Source organism: Delphinus delphis, chromosome X (genome assembly GCF_949987515.2).
Source record: "Delphinus delphis chromosome X, mDelDel1.2, whole genome shotgun sequence".
Taxonomy (NCBI): domain Eukaryota; kingdom Metazoa; phylum Chordata; class Mammalia; order Artiodactyla; family Delphinidae; genus Delphinus; species Delphinus delphis.
Window position 1 is genome coordinate 33,670,682 of NC_082704.1, and position 25,654 is coordinate 33,696,335.

General features: G+C 41.0%; 1 protein-coding gene across 4 annotated transcripts in view; it reads left to right on the forward strand.

The window, feature by feature from the left end:
• The window catches only part of CHRDL1 (chordin like 1), a 114,883-nt gene that overhangs the window by 74,039 nt on the left and 15,190 nt on the right, over positions 1-25,654 (forward strand). For all 4 annotated transcript variants that reach the window (XM_060002819.1, XM_060002821.1, XM_060002820.1 and 1 more), the window contains exons 7-8: positions 16,171-16,238; positions 22,514-22,682. In XM_060002819.1, coding sequence (XP_059858802.1) covers positions 16,171-16,238; positions 22,514-22,682 — 237 coding nt within the window. The remainder of the gene's footprint in view (positions 1-16,170; positions 16,239-22,513; positions 22,683-25,654) is intronic.

Genomic DNA, 25,654 nt, shown 5'->3' on the forward strand with positions numbered 1-25,654 from the left:
CTCAAAAGTTGGGGGGATAACTGGTGGCAGTCCTATCCTCCCAGGATCCTTGACTTCTGATCCCACCATGAAACCAGCCACTCTATGTTGCAGGAGTATCTATGCTGTCCTTCCTACACTGCACCTGCTGCATTTACTCAAGTTCAGACTTCACTTCTTAAGGAACTGCTTGGTCATGTTGGCCAGTGTCTACCATTTCTTACCATATTATCCAATCTCAGTTCTGCAGCTTGTTTTTAAAGGCCCTCTGTCAAACGGTCGGACCCTTCCTTCACCCACTACCCATCCTCATTTCTCTGACACCAACACACACACCTTCTCCACTAGGCTGACACTCCTCTTTTTATAATATGCCATGTTCCTCCCCACCTTTAGCCCTGTTATGTGCCTCTCTTTTTTATTCACATGAAATATTATATGTTTCAAGTGTACAACATAGCAATTCAACATTTATGCACTTTATGAATTGATCACCACAATAAGTTTAGTAACCATCTATCACCATACAAAGTTATTACAGTATTATTGATTATATTCCCTATGTTGTATATTATATCTCCGTGACTTATTTATTTTATAACTGGAAGTTTGTACCCCTTCATCCCTTTCGTCCATTTCACCCATACCCCACCCCGCCTCCACTCTGGTGACCACTAGTTTGTTCTCTGTATCTATGGGTCAGCTTCTGTTTTGTTTTGTTTTGTTTTGTTTGTTTTGTGTTTTAGATTCCACATAGAATAGATCATATGGCATTTGTCTTTCCCTGTCTGGCTTGTTTCACTTGGAAAAATGCCCTCAAGGTCCATCCGTGTTGTCACAAATGGCAAGATTTCATTCTTTTTTATGGCTGAATAATATTCCTCTGTGTATGTGTGTGTGTGTGTGTGTGTGTGTGTGTATCATGTTTTCATTATCTCTTCACCTGTCGATGGACATTTGAGTTGTTTCCATATCTTGGCTATTGTAAATAATGCTGCAATGAACATAAGGGGGCATGTATCTTTTCTAATTAGTGTTTTCATTTTCTTCTGATAAATACCCACAAGTGGAATTGCAGGATTGTATGGTAGTTCTATTTTTAATTTTTTGAGGAACCTCCATATGTTTTCCATAGTGGCTGCACCAGTTTACGTTCCCACCAACAGTGCACAAGGGTTTCCTTTTCTCCACATCCTCACCGACACATACTGTTTCTTGTCTTCTTCATAATAGTTATCCTGACAGGTGTCAGGTAATATCTCGTTGTGGTTTGATTTGCATTTCCCTGATGATTAGTGATGTTGAGCATCTTTTCCTGTATCTGTTGGCCTTCTGTATGTCTTCCTTGGAAAAATGCCTGTTCAGGTCCCTTGCTCATTTCTTAATCAGATTATTTTTTTTGATATTGAGATATGTGAGTTCTTTATATATTTTGGATATTAAACCCATATCAGATATATCATTTGCAAATATCTTCTCCCATTCAGTAGGCTGCCTTTTCTTTCTTTTTTTTTTTTTTTTGCCTTTTCTTTTTGTTGATGGTTCCCTTCTCTATGCAAAAGCTTTTTAGTTTGGTGTAGTCCCATTTGTTTATTTTTGCTTTTGTTGCCCTTGCCTGATCCAAAAAATATTGCTAAGACTGATGTCAAAGAGCATACTGCCTATGTTTTCTTCTAAGAGTTTTATGGTAGCAGGTCTTAATTTAAGTCTTTAATATATTTTGAGTTTACTTTTGTATATGGTGTAAGGAAGTGATCCAGTTTCATTCTCATGCATGTAGCTGTCCAGTTTTCCCAACATCATTTATTGAAGAGACTGTCTTTCCTCACTGTATATTCTTGGCTCCTTTGTCATAAACTAATTGCCCATATAAGTGTGGGTTTATTTCTGCACTCTTTATTTTTTCCATTGATCTATGTGTCTGTTTTTGTGCCAGTACCATACTATTTTGATTACTTATAGCTTTGTAGTATAGTCTCAAGTCTGGGAGTGTGGTGCCTCCAGCTTTGTTCTTCTTTCTCAAGATTGCTTTGGTTATACTGGGTCTTTTGTGGTTCCATACAAGTTTTAGGATTATTTTTTCTAGTTCTGTGAAAAATGCCATAGTTCTAAGAGTTTCTGGGTGGAGTCTTTAAGGTTTTCTATTTATAGTATCATGTCATCTGGAAATAGTGACAGTTTTACTTCTTCCCTTCCAATTTGGATGTTTTTAGTCTCCCTTTCTTGTCTTATTGCTGTGGTTAGGACTTCCATTACTATGTTGAATAAAAGTGGCAAGAGTGGGCATTTTGTATTTTGTTGAGGATTTTTGTATCTATGCTCTTCAGGGATATTGACCTGTAATTTTCTTTTTTTGTGGTGTCTTTGTCTGGTTTTGGTGTCAGGTTAATGCTAGCCTCATAGAATGAATTTGGGAGTGTTCCTTCCTCTTCAGTTTTTTGGAATAGTTTGAGGAAGATAGGTATTAAGTCTTCTTTACATGTTTGGTAGAATTCATCTGTGAAACTGTCTGGTCCTGGACTTTTGTTTGTTGGGAGTTTTTTGATTACTGATTCAGTTTCACTGCTAGTGATGGGTCTGTTCAGATTTTCCGTTTCTTCCGGATTCAGTCTTGGGAGATTTGTGTCTCTAGGAATTTATCCATTTTTTCTAGGTTGTCCAATTTGCTGGCATATAATTGTTCGTAGTAATCTCTTACGATCTTTTGTATTTCTGTGGTGTCAATTGTAACATTGCCTCTTTCTTTCTTATTTTATTTATTTGGGCCCTCTCTTTTTTTTCCTTGATGAGTCTGGCTGAAGATTTATTAATTTTGTTTATCTTTTCAAGGAACCAGCTCTTAGTTTCATTGGTCTTTTCTATTATTTTTTTAAGTCTCTATTTCATTTATTCCCACTCTGATCTTTATTCGTTCCTTCTACTAATTTTGGGCTTTGTTCCTCGTTTTCTAGTTCCTTTAGGTATAAGGTTAGATTGTTTATTTGACATTTTTCTTGTTTCTTGAGGTAGGCCTGTATCACTATAAAGTTACCTCTTAGAACTTCTTTTGAAGTGTCCCATAGACTTTGGAACGTTGTGTTGTCAGTTTCATTTGTCTCAAGGTATTTTTAAATTTCCTCTTTGATTTTCTTTGTTTAGTAGCATGTTGTCTAGCCTCGACATGTTCGTGTTTTTTTCCACTTTTCTTTGTCTAATTGATTTCTAGTTTCATACCTCTTAGTCAGAAAAGATGCTTGGTATGATTTCAGTCCTCTTAAATTTATTGAGACTTGTTTTGTGTCCTAGCATGTGATCACTCTTGGAGAATGTTCCATGTGCATTTGAAAATAGCGTGTATTCTGCTAGTGTGGGATAAAACGTTCTGTATATATCTATTAGGTGCATCTGGACTAAAGTGTTATTTAACACTAGTGTTTCATTATTGATTTTCTGTCTGGTTGATCTATCCATTGACATAAATTGGGTGTTAAAGTCCTCTACTATTATTGTATTACTGTCAATTTCTCCCTTTTTTGTCTGTTAATATTTGTTTTACATGTTCAGGTGCTCCTATGTTGGGAGCATAAATATTGGTGGGTGTTATATCCTCTTGTTGGATTGACCCCTTTATCAATACATAATGCCTTTTCTGTCTTTTTTTACAGTCTTGGTTTTAAAGGCTATTTTATCTTATATGAGTATTGCTACCCCAGCTTTCTTTTTGTTTCCATTTGGATGGAATATCTTTTTTCCATTCTTTCACTTTCAGCCTATGTGTTTTTAGGTTTGAAGTGAGTCTCTTATAGGAAGCATATAGATGAGTTCTATTTTCTCATCCATTCAGACACCTTATGTATTTTGATTAGAGCATTTAAACCATTTACATTTAAAGGAATTATCGATAGGTATGTACTTAATTGCCATTTTGTTAATTGTTTTTTTCGTTGTTTTTGTAGTTCTCTCTGTTCCTTTCTTCTTTTAATCTCTTCCCTTGTGCTTTGATGATTTTCTTTAGTGTGGTGTTTGGGTTCCTTTTTCTTTATTTTTTGTGTATCTATTGTAGGTTTTTGGTTTGTCATTACTATGAGGTTTATATATTGATCTAGATATACAGCAGATTGTTTTAAGCTGATAGTCACTTAAGTTTCAATGCATTCTAAAAGCAATACATTTTTACTGTCCCCACCATGTTTTATGTTCTTGATGTCATATTTTACATCTTTTTACTTTGTGTATCCATTAACTAATTTTAGTTATAGTTGATTTTATAACTTTTGTCTTTTAACCTTCATACTAGCTTTCTAAGTGGCTGATCCACTGTCTTTACTATATATTTGCTTTTACCAGTGAGATTTTTTTTTCTTTTATGTATTTTCTTATTTCTAGTTGTGGCCTTTTCTTTTCCACTTAAAGAAGACTCTTTAACATTTCTTGTAAATCCAGTTTAGTGATGATGAACTCTTAGTTTTTGCTTGTCTGGGAAATGCTTTATCTCTCAATTCTGAATGATAACCTTGCCAGGAAGAGTATTCTTGGTGGTAAAGTTTTTCCTTTCAGCACTTTAAATATATCTTGCCACCCACTTCTGGGTTGCAAATTTTGCTAAAAATTCAGCTGATAACTTTCCCTTGTGACTAGTTGTTTTTCTTTTGCTACCTTTAAAATTTTCTCTTTAACTTTTTCCATTTTAATTATGATATGTCTTGGTGTAGCTCTCATTGGATTCATCATTTTTGAGATTCTCTGTGATTCCTGGACCTGGATATCTGTTTCCTTCCCCAGGTTAGGGAAGTTTTCAGCCATTATGTCTTCAAATAAGTTTTCTGCCCCTTTCTCACTCTCTTCTCCTTCTGGGACCCCTCTAATGTGAATTTTAGTATACTTAAAGCTGTAACAAAGGTCTCTTAAACTATCCTCATTTACAAAAATTGTTTTTTCTTTTTCTGTTCTGCTAGGTTGATTACTACTGCTCTTTCTTCCAGGTCACTGATCCTTTTGTATCATCTAATTTACCCTTGATTTCCTCTAGCATATTTTTCATTTCAGTTATTGTATTTTTTAAACATCTTTATTGGGGTATAATTGCTTTACAATGGTGTGTTAGTTTCTGCTTTATAACAAAGTGAATCAGTTATACATATACATATGTTCCGATATCTCTTCCCTCTTGTGTCTCCCTCCCTCCCACCCTCCCTATCCCACCCCTCCAGGTGGTCACAAAGCACCAAGCTGATCTCCCTGTGCTATGTGGCTGCTTCCCACTAGCTATCTACCTTACATTTGGTAGTGTATATATGTCCATGCCTCTCTCTTGCTTTCTCACAGTAGTTTTGAGCTCTGATAGTTTTTTTTTTTTAATATTTTAAAACTCTTTGTTGAAGTTCTCACTGCGTTCTTCCATTCTTTTCCCAAGTTCAGTGCACATCTTTATGATTATTACCTTGAACTCTTTATCAGGTAGATTGTTTATCTCTATTTTATTTAACTCTTTTTCTGAGTTTTTGTCTTGTTCTTTTGTTTGAAACATATTCCTTTGTCTCCTCATTTTGCCTAATTATCTGTGTTTATTTCTATGTATTAGGTAGGGACTTTCTCCTGATCTTGGAGAAATGACCTTATGTAAAAGATGTCTTATGGGACCCAACAGCATGGTTCTCTCTGGTCTCCAGAGCCAGATGATCCAGGGGTGTCCCCTGTATGGGCTACATGCAGTTGTGGCAAAGCTAACTGCTACTGGTGCGCTGGTAGGCGTGGTTGGACCCTGGCCAGGCTGGCTGTGCAATCTGGTGGTGTTTAATGCTGCAGGTACACTGGTGGGTAGGGCAGGCCTCAGGCATGGCTGGTTGTGCAACCTGGTAGCTCACAACCGCTATGGGTGCACTGGTGGGTTGGGCGGTCCCCAGCGCTAAGAGGCTAAAGGGAGGATTCCAAAATGGTATCTGCCAGTGCCAGTATCAGCACAGTAGAATGAGCTTACAGTAAGGGCTACCACCAGCATCTGTGTCTCCAGGGGAGTCCCAGTTGCCTTCTGCTCCTCTGGGAGGCTCTCCAAGATCAGCAAGTTGGTCTGACCCAGGTGCCTTTCAAATTGCTGCCTCTGTGCTGGTACTTGGAGTGAATGAATTTTTGCACACACCCTTTAAGAGCAGAGTCTCAGTTTCCTTCAGCCCTCCAGCTCTCCTAAATGTAAGCCCCACTGGTTTTCAAAACCAGATGTTTTGAGTGCTCGTCTTCCTGGTGTGGGAACCCTGGGCTGGGGAGTCCAATGTGGAGCCCTCACTCCTTGGGTAGGACATTTGTGTTTATATCCCTCCCACCTATGGATCACCTTGCCAGGAGCGTGGGTCCCAACTAGACAGAATCTCCACCCCCTTACCTGTCTCGTTGTGGTTCCTTCTTTATATCTTTAGTTATGGGAAATCTTTTCTGCTAGTCTTCAGGTCACTCTCAGAGATGGCTGCTCTGTGAGTAGCTGTAATTTTGGTATGCCCATGGGAGGTGAGTTCAGGATCTTCTTCTGCTGCCATCTTGATCCTACCTCCTGTTGTGTGCCTCTCTTGACTCTTACTCCCCACAAGCTTGGCATAGTTTCCCACCTCTCTTCTACCAATTAGGATCCTACCCATCTTTCAAGACCCCAGCTGACATTGCATCTCCTCTAAATAGCCTTACCTGATCACTCTCGTCCTCATTGGTCTCCTTGTTTGACCACTTTCAGGGCTTGGTCTGATTGTAGAATACAGCATTTAAAAATATTTCTTGTACTGTTCACTGTTTTACGGATCTTGGCTCCTCAACTGGGAAGCTCTATAAGGAAAGGACCATCTTCTTCCTCTGTTTCCCCTAGCATAGTATTAAGTATATAGCTTGTGATGGATTTGTTAAAAGGAAAGAGAGCCACAGTTATGAAAAGCTTTTGACAAGCACTCCAAGTGCAGTCCTGGCTAGGGAGGGAGGCAGGAGAAATAACTGACCTCACAATTTACTCATCCCAAGCCCATTTCTCCAAAACATCTCCAGTGAGCCCAGCATGAAAATTGCATCTCTTTTTATGAAATTGGGATATTTTTGCTAACTCCTTCAAGGTGACTGAAACTGGAAGCAACTGTTTAAAGGCAGTTTGTCAGTGTTCAAGACAACTGCCATTTTATGTAAGACTCTTGATTTCTCTTTCCAAAAAGCAGCAAAATTACACCTCAGACGCCATCTTGGCTGGAACCCAGAGATCTCGAGGGAAGTGGTATGTGAGATATTTGATTTTTTTAACATCACAGAAATCTACCAAATTTTTCAAAGTTTTCAAAATCACAGGAAACTAGAGAAAATAACACTCCAAATATAGATCCTCACATATCAGTCTAGAGCTCTTTTTGGTTTTGCCCACATTTTCTACAGAAACACTACCATCTCCTGGTCATAATGATAGGAAGGAAACATTGCTAATGAGAAACACTACTTTGTATGTGTCACCTAAACTTCAAAATGTATTGAAACACTCCAATCTTTTCATAGCTATAGAAGAGTCTGACTACGACTAGTAATTACTTTTCAAAAGTGAGTCATTCATGTTCATCTTAGGGACCATCTTAGGGATTTTCTATCCTTGTCTACCTCTCCTCTTCTTCTAAACCGCAACTGGAAGCTTTCTCCTTCTGTGGAAACTTTCAGGTGGTTTTTGTTCTCTTTCCATCCCTTGCACTCAGAATTCACCTCCACATGCTTGCTGACTATCACAGGACTCCCACCCCTCTGAGGTCATCATGTTCCTTCCTGGCATGTCTTTTATGTCTAGAATGTTTCTTCTTGGACAGAAAACCCCTCAGACGGTGGATGGGACAGCATTGACTTTCATACTGGTTTAACAAATTAAGAGTGATGATTCTTAACTGGCCATCTGGGATATCCTGTCAAGGTCAATAATGCCCCATCCTGTTGCTGGGTTGGAGGGTTTTTCATGTGTGTATGAGTCTGGCTCTACAATAAAAATAAGAAATTCCCAGTGAAGCATTTCAGAGCAATTATTTCTTCACGGGTGGTTAAAGCCACTCTTCTTTCAGCCTTGTCCTTCTAACTACTTCAAGAGATGCCACGACTGCCCAGAAACACACCGCTGGGTATGCCCATTCCTCTTATTAGAATAGTTTTCATGAAATTAGACTTCAACATTTATGGAAATTAATCTGATTTCTTGACTGACAGTATAAACAGAGGAAAAAGAGAAAGAAGAGTGATAGGCAGAGGAATCATATTTGAATATTATCTACATTATAACCGTAAGAACTTACAAAGTCCAGGTCTCCATGGCGCAGGCAAAGTGGAAAATTGATATAACTATCCAGTTGGTTTAAGCAAGTTGCTGGAATAGCTACATCCACTTTTCCCTTAGCTTTGGCTATTAAAACCAGACCCACGTCTCCTTCTCCCACCAAGTAGTCCAGTCCTCTTTGGATGGGGCCAGGAAGCCAAAGTGGAAAGAAGAAGGACCTTAAACTGACAGCTTTTCATTTCCGGGTTGACAAGACAGTAAGCATTGGTGGATCACTGAGTTTCCCTTTTCCATCCCGCTTGCTCTTTTCCATTTATGAATGTGGTAGCACAGGACTGTACTTTATTTGGGTACTTGGAGTTTTACCACTCCACTTTATGAGTATGTAAATTGCACTGCCTCCCAAAGAAGCAGATATCTGTCCTCTCAAGCATCACTTTAAGCCAAGAGAGAAAAAGGGGTTTAATTAAAACGCAAACTCCTTTTCTAAATAAAGATGAAAAGGAGGAGAGGACTAGCATAATGATGAGAAGTCTAATCATTAGTTTAGAAGGAATGAGCTGAAGGAATCTCTGCAACCGTTTTAATTATTTGGGTATCTCCAGGACCCTGACTTTAGAAATGATATTATTCCTTTTCTAGGTGTGGGCATAAATTTCCTCTTTCTGCTAGGCTTCACTTGTTTGTTTAATACAGACGCTTTCCTTTGTTAAATGCATAGTACCCTTGTGAGGGTCCCTTAAGTTGGGTTTTCCCCTTTGTAAGCTACTCTTGAGAAGAAGGAAGAAGTGGAGGGAAAGGATGGGAAGAAGAGGGAGGGGGAATAATAGCTAACACTGACATAACAGTGTACCAGGCGCTCTTCTAAGCTCTAATTCATTTTCTCTTCACAACCCTATGGGATATGTATTATTGTCTCCATTTTATCAACTGAGGCACAGACAGGTTCATTCACTTGCCCAGAGCCACACAGGTGAGAAGGGGCAGAGCCAGGATTTGGACCCACGCAGTCTGGCTCCAGGCTGTTTTCTTCGCCGTTATTACTATGATGCCTCTCAGCTTGGGGATGTGAAGCAACCTCCGGCACTCTTAACTCTGAGGCTACCGGGAGGAGCAGACTTTGTGATGACTGTGCTCCCAGGGGCCAGATATGCTAACACTTCCAGCAGATTCATTGGGACCACTCTGGGACGCAAAGACCCCATTTCTAACCATGAACTTGGATCTGTTTAACCACATCTCCATTGAAAGAGCAGAATGTGGGTCGTGGGCACTGGGTAAGTGGCTTTATTTCCTCTCCCATGATGCCTTCCTGCAAACATATGCACTCTCACAATGCACTTTTCAAAAAACACACATTTCTGATTTTTCTAGATACTTTAGTACTCTTCTTTGGATTTGGCTTGCCACTGTGGGCAGGAGTCCCCCCACCTCCCTTGTCTGTGTCTTAGTATTTCTCAAGCAGATATTTTGTTTAAAATGCTAAGAGCTTGTATTGGCAGCCCAGGCAATAAAGTGATTTATTTGACAACAAGGTATTTTCTAAAAAAATTGACTGTCCACTTTATGAGACACTGGAGGGCATCTTCAATACTATATATCATTATTGGGAGCTCACACGTCTACCAATGCCGAATCCTTATACCAGTGTTCTTTAAAGCTTCCCTCAAATTTCAGCATGATTGATCCCTCTCCACAGAATTTGTAGAAGTAGATATTTGATGGAAGCCTCCCCAGAGCCATCTGCTTCCATCCCCTCTTTCGTTTCCAGCTTGGGTATTGAGTACTGGCTGTAAAGTGGCCCACCAGGGAACCTGGCAAGTAGTAGGTGGAGACTTCACCATCAGTTTCTTCCTCTCTGCCCTCTCCCACTTTTCCTCAAAAACCCTTAACCATTTGCCTTGATTCTGCTGATTTCAACTTGTTCCTCTGAAAATACAGAGATCAGTTTCCCTTGTCACGGAGATCACTTCCCCCTGTCTCGGGGACTCATTTAAAATTTCTACCTGCCTTATGATTAGAGTAACCATATAATTTATTGTCCAAACCGAGACACTTTTGAAAGTGAGAGAGGCAATCTTAATAATTATGCCTGTCAGAGAAACAGGCATAAAACTGGGCTGTCCCAGATAAATCAGGACCTATGGGCACCCTATTTATGATGTTGTATGTGGTTCAGAAGTGGCCACACGCTGGCGTAGTTTTGCTGTCTGAGGTTGATCTTCATGGTATCTCATAATCTCATTGTACACTTAGTCTTCTTGAGAGAACAGGGTTTACTTCTGTGACCTGCTCCGGCCAACCAGAGATTAATGGGAGCAATGGGAGTTATAAACAGTCTGAATTTTAGCCTAGCTCTTGACCATTTTTCAAATACTTGTTCTCCATTTCTCCCATTACCAGAAAGCCAAGCCATTCTATCTCCATAGGGTACCACTCAGAGTATAATTGAGGTTTGAATAAACAACACATGTGGCTTTTAAGGTTAAATGAATATTGTTTGACATACAGTACACTAGAGTTGTTTTTCATTTTGGTTTTAAAAATTGGTTAAAATTACATCTTGTTGCTTCTCGGAATTAGCTAGAATCCATCTGTCTCCATTAGAATCATTGTTTTTCTTTTTTCTTTTTTTTTTAATGACTTGGCTGAAAAAAGAGGCTTCCTCTCACTCAAGATAATTTGTCCAGTGAATCAGGAAAAAAAGCACAGAAACAGGTTTTTTGTAGGGCTTTGGTGCCTACTTTTTTCTTTTATGTATTTTATGTATGTATATCTACGTTATAATATCTAAGGTATAAGGTGTAAGACTGTAAATGGACCAACCTATTTTCAGCTCTCCAGATAGACCCTGCCCCAGTCTAAAGAACCACTAATGTGAACATCTGAGAAGATAATTCAAGTTTAACTATGGTTCATGTATAAAACAACTAAAATGTTGAAACCTTTAGTGGCTACTTATAGAACATGCAAGCTTAGAGAATGCCATTTTGAAGACTTTGGAAGCTCAAAGGCAATGAAAATACTGAGAGAATACACACACACACACACACACACACACACACACACACACGGAAGTAATGGCTCCAGTAGTTTTTGATGAAGTGAAATAGTTCAAATTTAGGTACACATAACTGTCTGCAAGTGCTTAGGTGGTTATGACACATTCATCTGAACTTGTATTACAGGGTATTTAATAGTCTGTGTGGTAACTGACTTGCCTCGTTGCTTTGCTATCTTGCGTCTCTGCTTATTTAACAGGGACTGTATGCTTCTATATTGCTTTAAGATTCTGTCTGGACTATTAAGTATTTAAAGATACTCTTTAAAAGCCCTTTTAAGACTCTAGGGTCTAAATGCAATAAATTGAGCTTCTTAGAAGGTCATGCTGAATAAACATTTCATGTCAATACCAATCATTAAATCTGCATTTAAAAAGGGCATTTCATGAGGAGAGCTATTGTCTCATTTTCCTTTTGTTATTTGTTCTCTTTCGGCTACTTTGATTAGGCTTGAAACCACACACTATAGCGTTTACATTTTGTTTTGCCATTTTGCTGGCAAATCTTTTCTGGTTTCAAATCTTCTCTCTGGTCCCATATTTTCATTTGACTCAGGACATAGCTTAGACCCATCACTGCCAGCTAAAACGGAACAAGTAAATCCAAGTCCATACCCACTCAGTCACTGTCGAGGGCAGCGCCTTTCCCCAGCTCTCCAGATTGCAACCCTAGAGTCATTTTATACTTTCTCCTTTGCCTTCCTCCTCCTTTATCAAATATTCCATCAGGGTCTTATCATTTTCTTGTTATCTGCAGTAGTGTGATTCACCCCTTCTTCTCCATCTAGATTCTCATGGCCTATCACATGTTCCTACAATAGCTTCCTGGTTGGCCTCCCAGATTCCAATTACTCCCCAACCAGTCAGCACTCCCTTGCCGGGATAAGCTTCCACAAATATCATTTATACCATATGCACCTCTACCTAAAAATTGGTAACGGGATCAAATATGAATTCTTCAGCCTCTTTTCGAAGTCCACACAGGAATTATTTACCACCCTGTTATCTCAACAACCCGTCCCCCTCCCTTGCTCCCTCCCACCCTCCTTCCTTTCCTTTCTATCTCTCCACCAGCCCCCTTTCTCTTGTTTCACTTCTGAAGTTTCCACTCAAGCCACACCTTGCTTGCTGTGTCCACTGTGTGACTTGCTATTTCCAAAGCTCTGGTCCTTTGCAAATGCCTTTCCCTCCAGTTGGCAATACCTTCTGCCCATACGACTGTTTATACCCTGCAGTATCTACTTCTAAAAACATGACTTAACAGTTCTTTGGGGATGCTTTCCGCGATTACATCTGACTGCTCACTCCACACATTCAGTATCTCCTAAGCACGTATATTCCATTTGTGTTTCCAGTTGCTACTCTGTGCGTGTGTTTTTTAGGCTCTTTTCTATATTGATTTCCTGTCCCTCCAAACAGGTTGTAAATGTCTTGAGGGCAAGGGTCCAGCCCTGATTTCTCTTCTCCTTCTGCCTTAGTATCAGGTTTTCCACCCAAGAAGTGTTCAATGTATGTTAACTGACTTTGGGGCATTATTATTTTCTTTTAAAAAAATTTTATTGAAGTATAGTTGATTTACAATGTTGTGTTAATTTCTGCTGTGCAGCAAAGCAGCTCAGTTTTATTTTTATATATATATATATATATATATATATATATATATATATATTCTTTTTCATACTCCTTTCCATTATGGTTTATCACAGAATATTGAATATGGTTCCCTGTGCTATACAGTAGGATCTTGTTGTTTATCCATCCTGTGTATACTGTTTTGCATCTGCTAATCCCAAACTCCCAATCTTTCCCTCCCCCACCTCACCTCCCTCTTGGCAACCACAAGTCTGTTCTCTGTGTCTGTGAGTCTGTTTCTGTTTCATGTTGTATTTTAGGTTCCACATATAAGTGATATCATATGGTAGTTGTCTAGACTTCTCTTTCTGACTTACTTCACTTAGTATGATAATCTCTAGGTCCATCCATGTTGCTGCAAATTTCCTTCTTTATTATGGCTGAGTAATATTCCATTGTATATATGTACCACATCATTTTTATCCATTCATCTGTTGATGGACATTTAGTTTGTTTCCGTGTCTTGGCTATTGTAAATAGTCCTGCTGTGAACATTGGGGTGCATGTGTCTTTTCGAATCATAGTTTTGTCTGGGTATATACCCAGAAGTGGGATTGCTGGGTCATATGGCAACTCTATTTTTAGCTTTTTGAGGAACCTCCATACTGTTCTTCATAGTGGCTACACCAATTTACATCCCCATCAACAGCGTAAGAGGGTTCCCTTTTCTCCACACCCTCTCCAACATTTAGTATTTGTGGACTTTTTAATGATGGCCATTATGACTTGGGCATTATTTTTTGACATAAACAAAGGTGAAAGCATCTTCACTCTTACAAAGTTAGTCAGGGTTTCCAGATAGTCTGAGTGTAATCTTTGTCTACCATCTTTACTCAGACATGGAATAACCAGGAAGAGGCAAGTATGCTATTGGCTAAGTACTTAATTCTGTATTTTTTACTGAAGTTCAACTCAGTACATATACTGAGCACCTGAGGTGTACCCAGATCACTGACCCCCCCACCCCAGAGTTTCTGACTTACTAGGTATGGGGTGGGGTCCAAAATTTTGCATGTCTAACAAGTTCCCAATTTATGCTGATGTTGCTGGTCCAGAGACCACACTTTGAGAACCAGTGATGTAGGTGACACAGAGGGAAGTCTAAGACATGGTCCTTGGTTTCAAGGGATTTACAGTCTCTTTCGGGAGACAAGGCAGGCTCAAGAAACATTTAACAGAAGAAAATATTGTAAACTGTTTAAGTATTCATTCATTCAAGAAATTTTGAATAAGTACTATGTGCCCAGCACTGTTCTAGGTGCTGCGGGTTACATCAGTGAACATGATAGACAAAAATCCTCGTTCTCATAGGAGAATTTTAGTGGGAGAAAGAAGACAAGAAATAAAATATATAAACTGTAAGATACTGTTGAGTCCTAAGATCAAAAAGCAAAGAGGGGGGATAAGAAGTATCAGAGGGGATTTGAAATTTTAGATAGGTGATAAGAGAAGGCCTCCCAAATCTATCATTTGATGAGTATTTATTGAGTGACTATTATGTGTCAGGCACCGTTATAGATCATGGTGATACAGCCATTAATAACACAAATAATAAACTCTGCTCTTATAGAATAGACATACTTATTTGGGAACCAGGAAATCTGAGATTTGGGTTGTAAGCTCTCATCAACTCGCTATGTGAGTAAATGGCTCCTTGCTCTCTCCGAGCCTTGGTTTCTCCACCTGTTACATGGAACAGTTGGACAAAATTATGCTGAAGTCCTGTACATCTCTAAGGCTACAGAATGCTAAATCCTTGAGGCAATCAGAAATATGTGAGAGAACTTGAGGAAGACTTTGTAGAGGAGGAAAACCTTCATGGTTTTTATAGTCATACAGGAGCTACAGAGTGTGGGAGCTGGGAAAGTAATTTCAGAAGAAAAATAACATGAGCAAAAACATGGAACCAAGAATGGGGGCCACAGTTTCAATGAAGAGTAAAGAGGTCAAAGGGTTCCCATTGTAGAGTAGCTAAGAGAGTTGGGTCGGAGGTAGGTGCTCAGTAAAGATGAGGTGGGGGCTGATAATAGATAGTCTTAGATGGGGACCCACTGAGGGTTTTGTTTGATCAGGAAATGATACGATTATATAATCAAAGTGGTGTTTTAGGAAGATGAATGTAGCAATCATAGTTAAATCTTCAAAATTCATAATTTTTTTCCATAAGATGATCTTTGAATCATGGAGGTTAAAGCCATGCTATGTTTTATGTCGCTACCCGATGATAATATTGGTATCAAATTAATCTTGAGGTCTTTTTCCAGCCCTAAACCAGTAACAGTACTTGAACCAGTAACACATTACTAGTTAGAGTTAGGTTTTGAAAGCTTGGGAGATGAATTAGAATAGAAAATTCTTAATGTTTATACATTTTTGTATTCCGTGTTATCCCATGAAATATATGGTTGAACAGATATTGGGTTATCCTCAACCAGGTACACACACACACACACACACACACACACAATAGTACTCATTTAGAGTGGTGCAAATATCTCTAAGACCGAGCTCTTCCCATCTGCTTGTTTGGTCATAGATGATACAAGGCAGTATTTTTGGAGATTATCCTCTTATTTTTTATCTTTAATCAGCTGAGGAATGTCCATATCTGTTGTGAGTTTGCTTTTCTCAAGGCTGAAAGTAAAATCTTCCCCCAAAAGCAGTTAGTCTGGAAGACAGCAACGATAGGGATTCGCTGTTCACAAAGTGGGCTGTGGAGACCCAGAGAAAGGTGTCTCAGACAAAAATAGAAGATATGGGTTATGTAAACACTTTAGCCACAGCAAGTTTTACCTTAACTTTCAGATCAAGTCATAACTTCTCAGAGGCATAATGGTGAATTTAACAAACCATGACAGACTAAATCCTCAAAACTCTCACTTTTGAAGGGTAGTTTAAACACAAGTTGAATATGACCTGTAAAAGACTTAACTATCTTCAGAATAAAATAAGCAAATGTGACAATGATGGCTATATTACAGTGGAAAGTGATTATTTTCCCTTTTATTTTCCAAATTCTGTGTAAAATTGCTGGATGGTCTGTTTTAGAAAGTGGCAACTTTCTTCGGAGTTGTCTTGAAAAATGAGGCACACCCAGGGAGAAATCTTTCAACATTGCTGTTTGAAGGACAGCCACAACAGCTAAAATATGTAAAGAACCTTGGGATCATAGAACCCAAAATGTTAACTGGGTCACAGGTTAATATTTTCCCCTTCTATGTATTATAATTCTTTATTTCTTTTTAATAAACAGGGGATGGAGAATTGTCGTGGGAACATTCTGATGGTGATATCTTCAGGCAACCTGCCAACAGAGAAGCAGTAAGTGTGAATAGCTCAAATAATTCAATACTTCACAGCATCAGGCCAGACTTCCCTCCCTCCATGGGTACTGTCCCAGCAATGCCATAAAAGGGCCCACCTCTGACACCATTTTTCTTCCCTTTCCTCAGAAGTGTGAATGCCATCATCACCAACCTGGAACCATTTAAGTGCATTGTATAATTGGTAACTGGGGCCAGGACATGAACATGAAGAAATCATAGCCCAGCCCTTAGGCACCCTTCATCTAGATTAGAAGTTGGTACCCTTTCGGGATGACTTGCCAAATCTTTGTCTTCTGTAAGGAAGGCAAGTCACCACCCCCAGCCTCAACAGTGAGGACCTTCTGTGGGATCGTAAGGTAGGTCAGCCCATCCTTTGGGCACAGGTACCTTGGACATGTCCATAGAAACCTCCTCTAAGCCTTAGGCTCTCAGTCGTACAGCTGGAAGAAAGGAAAGGTAGCAGCCAGATTCCCTTTCTCAACCTGCAACATCTTCTCATTTCTCTTCTTGGTGCTAATCTCAGAATAAGGCTTATGAGTGGGCATCTCTTTATGTATAGTAGTAGCGTCTCTTATTCCTTTTTATTTTGAAGTAATTAACAAAAGAGAATCCCTCCAAGAAATATATGTCTACGTAGAGCAACACTTCAGACCTCTAAAAATCAGAAAAAGAAGATGTTCCGGTTCAAAGGATCTATCACATTAAGGGACTTTATATGAGTCCATATGGGACTGTATGAAATCATGAGTGTGAAACTTTTGAAAATGGTAAAACACTATAGAATTTAAAGAATCTTTCATCCAATAAAAAGAGTGTACAAGAAGTACAAAATGTACCAAGGCATTCGTTGCAAATAAATGGGTATTCATCATACCCTCATACAAAAGAAGCATACAGAGCATTCAACGTAGAATTATTTTCATAAAAGCAAGACAAATGGAGACAACCTAAATGCTATCTATAGGGGTTTGGTTAAACACACCCAATCTATAGGACACCATACATTTGTTAAAAAGAATGTGGTATGTCAAAATGTAGTAAAGTGGAGGGATCGCTAAGATATAGTATGTAAACAAAACAAGGTGCAGGATACAATTTATACTGTCATTTCCTTATGTAAAAATTGTGTGTGCATGTGAGTAAATGCATATGAAAAGATCTAGAAGGTCACATACCAATATATTAATTGTGATACTCTCAGAGGGGTGCAAGTGGGCAGGAGGAAAGGTAACGTTTGATTTTTAATTTTGTATCTTATGTATTATTTGATATTTTTCAATGAGCATGAATTAGTTTTGTAATAAATCAAATTTAAATGATTTTTAAAACCCTGGAAATTAGTTCTCAACAAACATTGGATATTAGGGCAAGAGTCTATGGAATTATAGGTCAGGTCCAAGAATCATGAGGGTATGGAAGAAGGTGTTGATCCGGGACCTAATAAAATGATCAATACCAACATCACAGTGTGGCTAAGGCCATCACATATGCCACTTCTGACCTGCATGCCCCCAGCTTGCCAACACCCTCAGCAAGGAGATGAAAGGATTTGTATTTGTTTTATTGTCTAGTCATATTCTTTTCTAGACATTCTTGTTTCCAAATGAATGGAGAAGGATTTGTGAATGGAGTGGAGAATAATACTCTGGATATCTCAAAAAAGCAGCACTCCTGCAAGAGAGCGTGGGCTTCCCAGTTTGTGGGTTAACATAGACCCCGAGGAAAGACTTTCTCCAGCCAGCAGTGTATCTGCTTTATACTAAGTGAGATTCCTTCCAGATCCTGATGGGAGATGTTGTCAGTCTCCCTGTTCTGTGTTGTGAATTTCCTCAGCCCCAATTCTTTTTTTTTTAATCATGGTAGGAAGTCGAGAGTGGCTAAATTAGTAGCTGTCAACCAGATGCCATTCTAAGCCAAAGTTAGGTCTCAGTCACCTTAAGCTGGGTGCCTCAGCCCCCAACACTAAGCACTATGGCCCCTCAGTGGTCTTGCTGGTAATGCCATTAATTAGTCTTTCTTCTTGACTTTGTCTCATGCTGTCCCCACCTCCATCATTGTCTTTCAGCCTCGTTGTTCTTCCTGAACTGCTGGTCATAGGGCTGGACTTAATCTGATACTTCCCGTAGCAAAAGAGGTCAGATATAGAAGGCAGGGCCTTGAAAGAGTTATAGATTTTCAAAGCAGTTCAAGACTTATCTTTAGAAATGAACATTTGCGCCTGGTAGGCCAAAATGTCCAGATGGTTCCACTTTATTATAAATAAATATTTTCCTTTGTTCTACAAGGGATAGATATTGCGGGATATGATTTAAATAATAAATAGCATCTGTAGTAACAGAAAAGTATGTACCTGGCACATAGTTGGCACCCAATAAATATGTGTTGAATGAACGGGCGTGGAAGGTAGAGTGAAATGTATGTGTGTGTGTTGCAAAGGCGGGGGTGGGGGGGGGCTTTTCCTTAATGTTAATGCATAGGACTTTGTCCCAAATCAGAGAGAAATTCTTCCAACTTATTAGAAGGTAGGAGAATCCCTTCCGAAAAGCATTTGCAGGCCCAACTTTCCACATGGGAGAAAAAAACAAACACATTTCTGATTCAGTAGAGTGTCCCTTTCAGTAGACTGTTCCTATTCCTAGGGAACCATCACAACCTCGGGTCAACAGAAACACAGCTGATTGGTTTATTTTGCCAAGTGGGCTCAAAACCATCATTTTAACCAAGTTTTACGAAGTGCACAAAAAGGAGAACCAGTGGTTTAATGATGACTACTTTGTAAAAACCTGAAATGGTTTCTGTTTGATTCCCAGATCATAACTTCATAAGAACTGGTCCCTGTACCATCGGGGGAAGTGTGCGGGGGTGGGGTGGGGTGGGGGGGAGGAATGTGAGGAGAAAGAAATAGGCACAGGATGGAAAGCCAAAACATGAAAGCAAGCATAATTTTGTTCTGGACAATAGCCAAACTCCGATTTTGCCCCCAATAGATTACTCAGAGATTTACCATTAGAAAAGTGAAAGAATTTGGCATAGAAACAATATGAAACACATAAAAATCCATGTCTCATTCACATTTTCAGAACAATGCTCTGGATAGGAAACTGGCCTGAGTATCTCCCAGACAGGGATAGTCCCAGGTTACTCGTGACTAAGGTGTAATGTGCTCATGGCTGTGTGGATTCGAATGAATTCTGAAGACATTTTCTAAATTAAACTTTTAATTTTGTGAGTAAATGTAGATTCACTTGCAATTGTAAGAGAGGACACAGAGAGATGGCATGCACCCTTTACCCAGTTTCCCCCAATGGTAACATCTTGCAGAACTGTAGCGTAGGATCAAACGAGGAAGGCACTTCTGAGGCCATTTCTAAACTTTCATGTTTTCCTGTTTCTGCCGATAAAACCCTTATATCTTAGACCTTAGAACAAGTAAAGAAGAAACTCCTGGGTAACTTCTTCAATGGCGGAGATTTTCCAACACCAGGAAAGAACTGTGTAACAGCCATCTCAGAAGCCCGAGATATTTGTCAGTCCTTCAAGTCAGTAAATCAAATAATACCAGAATATTGAGCAGAAGAAAACAAAGCCTAGACATGTGATCGCTTCTACCTAACTGGTTTTGACCTGCTCTCTCAAACAGCCTATTCACAGCTGGTTTTAAAGATAAGCTCCAATTTCACTTACAACTCCAAGGCGTTAATGCCTTTTTCTCCTTCGCTCTAAGTTCCAAGGTCAGAACGGCCCCTGGCCGTTCAGGGGAGCGACTCTGAAAGAGCCATTACTCCTAAGTCAAAATCACACACCACCATCCCAACCCTGGGGCTGAAACAGAAGATCCTTTATGTCAGTTATTCTCAACCTTGGCTTCAAATTAGGGTCCCCTGAGGCGTATATAAAAATCCTGATGCCCAGGCCTTACCCCAGACCAATTCCATCGGAATCCCTGGGGTGGGGTTAGCGTTTTTACGGCTCCCCAGGTGATTCTGTGTGCAGCCGAGATGGCGACCAGTGGCGTGTGTGCTTGTGAACACTGTAGCAGACTTCTATATGGGAGAGGATTTTTCTTTGGAGCAGCTTTTAAGCAAATGTTTGGGGATCCCTGAGCTTAAGCAGATGTGATCTCTCCCACGTCGTCCTCTTCCTCTCTCCTTTCCCGCTCTCCCACTCTCCTGCCGTCTCCAAAAGCTCAACTATCACTCTCACCCCAAATAAAACCCCTTTTCTTCTTGGCCTCAGTTTCTCTGTCTGTAAAATAAAAGACTTAGATGAGGTTTGGGGAGGGCTGGGTTGGCCTCTGATCAAAAGCCCTGTGTTCCTTTTTTGTGTGTCTTGAATCATTTTTCTCCCCTTATCATATGTCCAGGATCAGAGTCCCCGGTACCGAAGAACAGCTTTTCAATTCGTGTTCACCCTCATGAATCAGAGAACTCCTTGTACTGGCAGCTTATCCTGGGTCAGCTACCTTCCCTTTCAAATTCTAGCCCCGTCGAACCCCCTCCTTCCAGCATCAGTAGGACACCCACCAGCTGAACTGTCCTCTCTGGGTTCCTTTGGCAAAACTTTGCCAAACTCCAGAAAGGACAGAACAATCTGTAATGGCCTTTGTGGAATGTGAGTGACAGAAAGAGACATATGAGCCATCGTGGGAATGAAAAATATTTGCACTGAGAATCCTGTCTGTGCGCACGATAATAAATTGGTGCAAACTCTTATTTGTGTGAGTTTTTATAGCAATGCACCAGCATGGGCTCTCCTTAGATATAGGATAATGTTCTCTTTCTCTTACTTCAGCTCCTGTTCGCTCTCGCCTTCTCTCACCCATGCCTCCCCGCCCCCTAACCAGGAGAGTAATAATAATTCCCAAAGCTAAGTTTGCGACATGTGTGTCTATGGAACATAACTCAAATAAATGTTTTAGGGGATGGTGGGGTCAGGGGATCCCATAACTACCTTCTCAATGTTCCTTGCTATTTCTATCACTGAATATAAGGATATTCCTTTGTAATTGCCTGCAAAAGCTTCTTTCGTGGGACCCACCCCCTTCCCTTACCCCTAACACACAGTGTTATTGGGCTTTAAGCCTTGAGGTTCTATTCTTCATCCGTTCCATCCTCCTCTAACCCCATTCTACTTCATCTCCTGGGCGAGGGGTGGGTAGCAGAATAGTGGGCTCATCGTGTGTCTTGAACCCTTGCTGAAAGAGCAATGATGGGGTTGTCTGTACTACAAGACTCTAAACTTTCATGAGGCACCGCAGCTTTCCTTCGTCCATTCAACAAGGCTTTGATGAGCACCTTCTAGATGCTGGGCACTGTTCTAGGCACTGGAGTTACAGCAGTGAACACAACAAAAGTCCTCACCTCTGTGGAGCTGACATTCTAGTGCCATCCTGCACAGTCCATTCTTCTGTCTATAAAACGTCTGGGGTATCTGTGCCCTGCTCTGTGCCCTCATGCCGTTGCCTGCGTTTGGAGTCTCAGTATCTGTTATCCAGACCAGACTCGCCTCCCACCTCTTCCTCCTATCCGGTTCACCGTACACATTGTCAGGGCTCAATGCTTTTGAAACACAGTTCTGATTTTTTTACATACTTAAAAAAAATAAATCCCTGAAAGGCTTCTACACCCTCACCTCTGTTGCCTACCAAATAAAGTCCTCGCCTCTTAGCCTGTCATTGCAAGTCCTCCATGATCTGGCTCTAACCCACTTTTGGAATGTTATCCTTCGGCTGTTCCCTTTTATGGACTCTATGTTCTCTGCTACACCTTCTCAACTTGGAAATCTCTGCCTGGAATATTCCTCACCAAGTCTGCCTGTAAAAAGTCTACTCATGCTTCATGGCCCAGGTCACAAACCCTCCCCAACTAGAAGCTCTCTGTCTCGTCCTAATTTGCACAGCATTTTATCCTTCTTCTGTGGCCTCTATCACACTCTGCCTTGCCTTGCAGGTGACTGTGTAAATTCTTAAACCTGAAGGTGAGATTCTTGGGAGCAGGAAAGATACTTCACCCTTTTGGGCTATTTTTCTCCCTCAGGAGCTTGTCTGTGAATCTAGTCCAGTCTCCTGCCAGAAGAGAGAGAAATCTCAGCATGCTGCCAGCGCTGTTCTTCCGCCACATCCCAGTTTCTCTGTTGGTTTTGGTGGACATGCAGTTAAGATCAGAGCTCGTCACTAAAAACGATCAAACAGCTTCTAAGGTAGCTAAGTCCGTCTCAGTCTTCTCATTGGTAGATTCGGGGGGGCTGAATTTGTCCTTTGTCATTTCACAGAGACATTCTTACCACCGCTCGCACTATGATCCCCCACCAAGCCGACAGGCTGGAGGTCTGCCCCGCTTTCCCGGAGCCAGAAGTCACCGGGGAGCGCTCATGGATTCGCAGCAAGCGTCAGGAACCATCGTGCAGATCGTCATCAATAACAAACACAAGCATGGCCAGGGTAAGGGACGTGCTTCTTTGGTACTGCACCCTGTCGGGGCTTCAGCAGCCCTGGTCTTTGGAGAGCTGGGAAAGGGCCCTTTCTCCCATACATATCAGACATTCCCATGTGGATCGCTCAGCATCCGGTCTACCAAGCGAGTGTGGACTGTTAGGACTTTCCTAAATACAGTCCAAAGACCATAGTTTATATTTCAGGAGTATCTGTCCTTATTAAGGACCGAAGGTGAGAAAGCAGTGAACCTGATGCACCCTCCAGCATTTTCTCCGTTGCCTCTGGGGGTTGAAGGTCATTCGGGAAAGTTTGCTGGGGCTTTAACAGAACGAAAGGCGGTTTGTTTTCCAGCAGGACACCCAATATTCAGAGGTAGTCGGCTTTAAACGCCTCTTAAGCTCTCATCTGAACCGTAGAGATAGCAATTCTCACCCCTCATTGCCCCAGCTTCTCCTGGCGCTCTTGTTAAAGGCGCTTATTCCAGGCTTCCCACTCCGAGATTCTAATTCATAGGAGGAGATTATGCTTAGAAGTGAGTAATCCAGTGAGAAATCCAGAAACCTCCTGGCTGAGCACCCACTCGGCCAAGCACGTCCACGGCCCGTTCCTTCCTGCACAGAGTTCTCCAGCCACCGCGTGCACCCCACCCCCGCCGCCTCCCGGCCAGTAGCGGGGGTCGGGGGTGGTGGGGGGAGGAGAAATTCGATCAAACAATTGACTGCTTCTTACTCCTTTAGGCATCCTGTCAACCAGCTCTTCAGAGCAAAAGCTCAGCTGGTTCCTTTTTATGAAACCACAAACATGTTTTGTTTCCTTTAAAGGAAAAACAAATCAAAGGCAGTTCTCTGAATGGGTTAAAAGTAATAAATTATTAAACCAAATGATTGAATAACATGGGTGAAAAACAGTCCGTTACAAAGAACTCCTACTATAAATCTCAACAAAGCTGGTCAGGCCAAAGCCAGTTGATCACATCTGTTACTAGTTAGATGTAAATTTCAGATTACAGATAAAAAAATTAAATTGCTTTTGAAACTAACAGGCTTAAAAAAAGAACATTCAAAATAAAACTCTTAATAAAAAATGGTGAGGTATTAGAAGAATTGGAAATATTTACTATTGATCTGGGTTTGATTTGAAATTTATTATTTTGAAATTCCAAGGCATTCTGATATGAATTTATGAAATGAGGAGGAGTTAGGTAAAGATGCAGTTTGGTTTTCAATCCTAAATTGCCTTCAATAGATTCCATTTGCTCTGAAAGTATTTTAAAGCCTTAAAAAACGTGTGGGGAAATGGTCTTTGAAAATCCTAAATCCCATAATTTCCACAGGCCTCTTCATTTTCAGGGCAGAGGCTCATCCCTTGATTTCTCCATGTCCTACAAAAGCCCCAGCTGGTTTTCATTTATTCATTGACCCCATTGATTCGAATGCAGCTGTTCTCTCCTGACCTTTCTCTGTTATAGTTCACTGGAGAGTCACTTGTCCCGATCTCCGACTCCCAGCGCCCCAGCTGGATGGTCGAAATCATCTTGAGAATTTGTTGGTGGGGAGAAGGCTGTGTTTCCCCCTAGAGAGCTGATCTCACCCTATTGCACTTCAGAGTGTAGGCTCTTACCCAGTCTGGATTATTCCCTTAGTCCAAATGTCTAGGGGACAGGGGACCTGGCTATATAACCCTGGGGGCCCTGCCTGCCCCGCTCCTTAGCCCTCCTGCTAACAATGTGTTCTTCTGTGATACATCTACTTTGTCCCTTGCTAGAGTTCAAGAGGAGAAGCAGCAGGACCCCACCATTCTTGAGTCCAGCCTAAACTTTCTTGAAGCAGAGTCTGCCCCCACACGATCTCGTTGTCTAGAAGGGTGTGTCACTGTCTGGGGAGGAGAGAGAAGAGGGCTTGGCGGGAGAGAGAACAACACATCTGGTCCATCTTGTCCTGTGATTCCATCAACAGTTTAGATTTCAAGCCCCTATTCTATCTCACTGTACGATTAGGAGCTTCTCTGGCTTAGGTTCTTGGAAATCTTTACGTGGATTGACCTGTTAGAGGGCCTAGTACTCTAGCAGCTCTTGCAGAGGACAGGAAAAGGCAGCCGACATCGTCCATATTTCCTAATATGACCCAGTGGATTTGATGAGAGAAATAGCCCAATGATTCATCCTTCTGAGGCCATTGTCTTGCAGCCAAATCAGTCAGTTCCTAAGAAACGCCCCAAGTGGAGCTACTCCTCCCACCCTCGCCCCGCCTTAAGTGATACAACCCACCCTAGAGATGTTGTTGATTGGGATGCCGACAGGTCTCCCTGGGCATGATGAGGTGATGGGAATAATGAGAAACACACCCAGTCCCCGTCATGGCTGGAGATCTCCAGAATGTCTCAGCACTTTCAAAAAAGAGAGAACTCATTCTCAGACCTCCCTATTTGCGGCTCTGTGCAGGTCTTATACTGGAGCTTAGCTCCGTGCCTTACAGTCAAAGCCGGATAGGTTTTGGTTGGTTTGCACTGAAGGATGTTCCTGTGACTCCTTCCCTTCATAGGCCCCTCAGCCTGCAGCCCAGATGCTTGCTCTTGCAAACCGCACCCCTCCCCCTGAAAACATGGAGCCGGTGACTTCTCTTCCACTCAGCAAATGTGAGACCACCAAAGGGTATCTCTAGAGCAGTCAGTGATTCGCTGTAGCCAAATCTCTGCAGCTACTATGAGGATACAGGACATTGCCAGAAGATTAGAGGCGTAAAAGGCTACCTTTCACCACTTACCCGGGAGGGGTGGGTCCTTTCCTTCTCAGTCTTGTCTCAGCACCTTCCTTCCCACTCCAGAGAGTAAGCCAGCACCATTGAGCTCCGTACCCATCTGTGTTAGCAGATCACATTCTCATAGCATTTGACATTCTGAATGGATTTGCTTCAGAATCTGGAAAAACTTGGCCCTTTGAGAAGACCAGTAGTTTTTGCAACTAGTCTCCGTGGACAGCA